Raw genomic sequence first — 6,298 nt, 5'->3', positions numbered from 1 at the left:
ATATATATATATCCTTTAAAATTATATTTATTTATATATATAAAATTAACAATCTTAAGAGAAAAGGGCCACAGCCTTAACACCCCACCCCGACTCCTTGCCCGTAAGACCCACACCGGCCTGAGCGCCTGGGAAAGGAAGAGGCATCCAATTGGACTGGACGTGGGTTCTTTTGTGACATACAAGTTCATTTCAAAAAAAGACAACAGAAATCCCCACAACTGATTGATAAATCAGATAGGCAGAGAAAGGATGGAAGTTGTCAAGATATTTCATTTTACTTGGATTTACACCCAATGCTCATGGAAGCAGTGGTCAAAAACTCAAATGATGCACGAGACCTTTAAACATATTAAAGAGCAGAAAAGTCACTTTGAGTACTAAGCTGTTCCTGACCAACACCATGGTGTTTTCAGTTGCTGCCAAGCAGGTGACAGGTGGACAGGGAATGCCGAGGGCACCGTGAACTGCTCGACGAACGAGCAAATCTGTCTTGGACGAAGTACAGCCAGAATGCTCCCTAGAGGTGAGAATGGCAAGACTTTGTCTCATGTCCTTGGAGACGGTATCGGGAGAGACCAATGTCTAGCAAAAGACCCTCAAGGACATGGGTTGACCCAGTGGCTGCAATGAGAGGCACCTGGCCACAGATAACCCCGAATGCCGAAAGCCCTGGTGGTGCATCGATTAAGCACTCAGCTGCTCACTGCAAGGTTACTGGCTGGAACGCACAAGCCTCTTGGAAGGAGAGGTGACAGCTGTCTTCCTAAAGAGTACAGCCTAGGAGAGCCTCGGGGGCGGCCCTACTCCCCTGTAATAAGGCCTCTATGAGTCCTCTTCTCTTCATCCCGGTCCAAGTTCATCCCATTTCCTGATCCTCAGCCTTTCCTTGTTCTGTTCTGTTCGTCTTAAAAAACAACAACAACATTCAAATCTGGTGTCTGGGATCTTCGGGATGGGAGTCACACCTGGATCGGGTACATTGTCCCACTGCAGTACCTTCTCCAAAATATTGGTCCACTAAACACTAAATTTTCTGAGAAGTTTGTTTCTCTAATGAATAAAAGTAGGCATTTCTATGATCTGAATGCCCTATGCCCTTAGACGTGTGGTGTCCAGGGCAAGCCTGTGGATTCAGAGGTCAGTACCAAGCCCGACCGACCACTGACAGTGACAGGCAGAGCACGGGTCTGGGCTGTCCGGGAGGGTAGTCAGAACTGACCGTGCATTTGTTTGTGTGCGGTTTCTGTTGAATGATGCCTTCATGTGCTGAGTAAAATTTAGCTTCAAGCACAAGTACATTGTTGCTAGTTTTTTTCTATTCTATAGGAATTGACTTTGGAACAGAAGAAAGTTACTTGTTAAATGTTCAGTTTTTAGCCCTGCTAGCCTGCAGATGAATGGGGACAGCTTGCTGATTTGGATTTTATCCAAAGGGTGTGGTATCCCGCTAATATTTAGGAATGCTGACTTTTTAATACCTGTATTTGTGACCCCGGGCGAAGCACTGCAGGGTTAAGTAGAGTGTACAGTGCTTTCCCCGCCAGGAGTTGTAGGTGGCAAGAGAGGCCAAATCGGATCTCTGAAAAGTACGGTGAGACGAGAGATGCCGGGCAGAATCGACAATGTAGTGCCAGGTCCTAAGGGCTGTGCAATCCCAGGAAGAGAAGAGACTCAGGTATTGGGAGCGAGTCTCAGCAGGAATAGAGTATCGAACCTGAACTGCAAGATAGAAGGTGATACGGTGAATGATACGGTGAAACCAAACCTGCTGCCACCGAGTTGATGCCAACTCATAGCAGTCCTGGGCAGCAGTTCCAGCACTGGGCATCTTCTGGGCGTAGACCGCCTCGTTGTTCCCACAGAGCAGCTGGTGGGTCGGCAACACCGACCTTGCTGCTAGCGGCCCGGTGTCTAACCCACAGTGCCACCAACGTGTGGCGGAAAGAAAACGGAGGCTCTTCCAGGCCAAGAACATCACTGCACGGGAGGCCCCGAGGTGAGCTTGCGGCGGCCTGTGGCAGGAAAAGGCAGATCAGATGGCCACTGCTGGGAGCTCAAGGTTTCTGAGCCAGAGTGACTCCCGGGGGAGCATAGGAGGGAGTCAAGTCTACCGATGAAATAAAATAGGACACCTCTGACAATCTACGGTGAAATTTGGAAGGGCTTGTACCAGGCAGTCACCCTTGGATGAGACCTTGAGGCACTAATCTCCTGGTGCAAAGGGCAGATTACATTGGCTTTACCATGAAGGAAGGCCCCATGCAGCCTCTGGAAAAAATAGGTTCTCTTGCCGTGTGAGGGAAATCTGCATGTGACGGGGCGCAGTGGTTGGCTACGAGAGTCCTTGGGAGGCAGTGCTGGGATGGCATTGTCCCAGCCTCTGTTTGGTGGCGATTGTGCCGCTTGTCTGATCTGCCTCGCCTTTCTCGTTGCCAGGATGCTGACAGGCAGCACCAAGAAGTAATTGCCATCTATCGGACGCACCTTCTTAGTGCTGCACAGGTAAGGATGTGGTCCTCTTGTGGAAAGAACCATTTTAGCGCTTACGCCCCCCCCCCCCAAGTAAATGTATGTGAGAGCAATTGATGTTTAAAGTAGTTGTACCCCATATGCTTATTTAAAAATAATTTCACTCCTTCCCGCTGTGATGGCGTATCTCCCCGAGAAATTTACAAAGCTCCGCAGCAGCGCAGCGCCACACATCCACTGTTGTCTCCATCTGCTTGTCACTCAGACTGCAGATGGTTTGACAACAGACGCTGGCAGCACGCGCTGACGGTGCTGCCCGAGGGCCCAGCACCCCGACATCCACCAGCGCTGTCAGCTGAGGGGAGCAGAGAAGACTTCTGATGTTGCCTGGTGACTCGGGACTATGTCCGTGAAATGACATAAGGCACGACGAAATTCCAAAGCTGACAAGGAGGATGCGCATGGACTTGTAATCACTGAGGGAAGTGTCAGTTCTGTGGGGAGCTTTCCAGTTAGGGAAGTATCAGATTGAGAAGCCCCTTCTACAGGGGGCTGCTTAGAAAGCTATTACCAGAAAACACACACACACACACAAAATCATTATACTTGGAGGAGGTTACTATGATCCTCTCTGGCTTCCTCCTGCAGACGTCTCAGAATAGATTTTGCAGGAAGATGCACCAAAGGGCCAAATGCTGCCGTCGTTTTACTAGGGGCTCATACGACTCATCACAATCCATACATACATCAGTTGTGTAAAGCACATTGGTACATTCATTGCCCTCATCATTCTCAAAACATCTGCTCTCCACCTAAGCACCTGGCATCAGCTCCTCATTTTTTCCCCTCCCTTCCCGCTCTCCCCTCCCTCATGAACCCTTTCTCATTTACAAATTATTATTTTGTCATATCTTGCACTGTCCGACATTTCCCTTCACCCACTTTTCTGTTGTCCGTTCCCCAGGGAGGAGGTTATATGTAGATCCTTGTAATCGGTTCCCCCTTTCTAACCCACCTTTCCTCCACCCTCCCGGTATCGCCACTCTCGGCACTGGTCCTGAAGGGATCATCCGCCCTGGATTCCCTGTGTTTCCAATTCCTATCTGTACCAGTGTACATCCTCTGGTCTAGCCGGATTTGTAAGGTAGAATTGGGATCATGATAGGGGGCGGTGAGGAACCATTTAGGAACTAGAGGAAAGTTGTATGTTTCACAGTTGCTACATCGCACCCTGACTGGTTCGTCTCCTCCCCAAGACCTTTCTGTAAGGGGATGTCCAGTGGCCTGCAAATGGACTTTGGGTCTTCACTCTGCACTACCCCCCTCATTCGCAATGATATGATTTTTTGTTCTGATGATGCCTGATGCCTGATCCCTTCGACACGTCGTGATCGCACAGGCTGGTGTGCTTCTTCCATGTGGGCTTTGTTGCTTCTGAGCTAGATGGCCGCTTGTTTACCTTCAAGCCTTTAAGACCCTAGACGCCATATCTTTTGATAGCTGGGCACCATCAGCTTTTTCGCCACATTTGCTTATGCACCCATTTGTCTTCAGCGATCGTATCAGGGAGGTGAGCACACAATGATATGATTTTAGTTCTTTGATGCCTGATAACTGATCCCTTCAGCACCTCATGATCACGCAGTCTGGTGTGCTTCTTCCATGTGGGCTTAGTAGAAATTCCTTCAGCATGGCAAAACACAAAGTGTGCAGCCACACTGCCAAAACAAGTCGGGCAAAGACAGGGGTTGAGAGAAAGCCTCAAAGAAAGTTCATTTTTTAAAAAAACAACAACTAGGCAAAATTATAAAAAGGAAGACATTGTGACATCAAGATCTTAACATCAAAAAGCCATCCTTTTCTAAAGAATTGGAGCGGGAACTGATGAGACAGGGTGGCTGGTGTGATGGAAGCAGGGTTCTTTGGCTGCTGTGTTTTGAACCGATGGAAGAGGTGCTGGGATTTGGAGGACTGTTGCAGCCAGTAGAGAAACCGCTGGTGGGCACCAGCACAGCGAGCTTGCGTCCTGTTGCGAGTGGAAGCTCCTGGCGTGCCGAGTAGACCTGCGCCATGGGCTTCCCAAGGCTGTGACCCTTTAGAAGCAGATCGCCAGGCCTTTCTTCCAAGTCACCTTCAGTGACAGCCTTTCAGCTCCTCGTCCAGTGCTTACTCATTTGCATCACACAGACTCCTATGGGGAGTGGAGGAGGGGAAGCAGTATAAAAGCAGAGGAGGTCTTGATGAGACCGGCAGGGACTCCCTGGGATCTGGCATTGGCCCCTGGAGGGAGTGCACACTAACAAGCCGCTCTACTGTTGCCTGGTGAAGCCTAACAGGAGCAAGAGGCGTCTGAAGTACTCTTGCTTTCTGACTTCATAAAGTTAACTGAGAAATTCAGGTTAGTCACAGTGGCTAGTGTTTGAAATTTAAGCATCCTCCTCTTATAGAAGGGAATTTTAGAAGCAAAACTTCTATTCATAAAAAAAAAATATTTCAAATGCTCAAGCCAAAAAAAGGGGGGGGGGTTAGAAAGGATGTCTATAAGCTCACCATATTGACGTCTTTCATTTAATCGACCTCTTGTCATCTTTTAAAGTTTAAAATGTTTCTTTTTAAATATACATGGCTCAAGGTGCATGCGAAGGGAGCCCAGTACGGTTGGAAAGGTGATCTGCTTCCCAAAGGTCATAGCTTTGAAAACCCTAAGGTTGGACTGGTAACCCCAGGGTCAGTGGTTCAAACCCACTGGCTGATCCATGGGAGAAATATGAGGCTGTCTGCTTTAGTAAAAAGGTACAGGCTCAGAAACCCTATGTAGGGTGGCTGTGAGCTGAAATCACCTTGCTCAGCCTCCCCAGCGATGAGCAAGCAAGCAGGTCCTTTTTCACCTGTGGGACTGACAAATCGTCAACGCGTTGGCCTGAGTATTGTAGGAAGTGGGTGTCTGTGCCCTGTTGGTTTGAGTGTAAATTGGTATCATTTTATAGTAGTCCCCACTGAGGTCAAGTCGATTTCTGGCTCCTAGTGACTTCATAGACAAAATAGAACTTCCCCGGGTGGCTTCCAAGGCTGTAATCTTTAGGGGAACTGACTGCACATGTTTCTCTTGCAGAAAGACTGGTGGGTTCAAACCACTGGACTTTTGACTAGCAGTCCAGTGCTAACCCCCTGCCTCACCAGGCCTCTTACTTGCATTGAAGTTAAATGCTGAGCCCACTTTTTGATGCAGCAATTCCTTCTGTAGGAACCTATCTATAAAACTCAGAAGCACTCTGAATGTCCACCTGTCGTCCCAGGGAATGGGTAAAGAAATGATGACACAGCCGTACTATATTGTACAGTAATTGAAAATTATTAGATAGCAAAATTGTGTGACTGTTAAGTGAAAAGGATAGTTGCAAAAATATTACCATCTATACTCGTGTATAAGTTGAGTTTTTCCAGCACGTTTTTAATGCAGTTTGTGTGATAAGACTCGGTGCTTCGGCTGATGTTTGGGTCGACTTATACTCGAGTATATGCAGTATGTTATGTGATCCTGCCAAAATAGGAGTCGCTCTGGTGGCACAGTGAAAGAAACATCAGGCTGCTGACCGTAAAGTCGGCGATTCAAACCCACAAGCTGCTCCACGGGAGAAAGAGGAGGCTTTTGGTGCCCGGCACCCTCTGAAACATTTCTACTTTGTCTAATAGGACTGCTAAGGCTTGGAATCTACTCAATTGCATGGTTTTGTGTTTGCTTATATAAAAATATACCCACTTAACCTACTGCCTGCAAGTCAGTTCCAGTGCATATCCACCCCACATGAGGCTGTGAATCTTTACT

General features: G+C 48.0%; 1 protein-coding gene across 1 annotated transcript in view; it reads left to right on the top strand.

The window, feature by feature from the left end:
• UACA (uveal autoantigen with coiled-coil domains and ankyrin repeats) overlaps positions 1 to 6,298 on the top strand; it is a 54,683-nt gene that overhangs the window by 47,658 nt on the left and 727 nt on the right. Inside the window, exon 18 of the mRNA XM_045285703.1 lies at positions 2,440 to 2,505. Coding sequence (XP_045141638.1) covers positions 2,440 to 2,505 — 66 coding nt within the window. The remainder of the gene's footprint in view (positions 1 to 2,439; positions 2,506 to 6,298) is intronic.

The sequence above is a fragment of the Echinops telfairi genome, unplaced genomic scaffold, assembly GCF_000313985.2.
Source record: "Echinops telfairi isolate 266 unplaced genomic scaffold, ASM31398v2 ScPeMD7_7475;HRSCAF=8513, whole genome shotgun sequence".
Lineage (NCBI taxonomy): Eukaryota > Metazoa > Chordata > Mammalia > Afrosoricida > Tenrecidae > Echinops > Echinops telfairi.
Note: the sequence above shows the minus strand (reverse complement) of the source record. Positions and strands in the feature narration are given on the sequence as shown.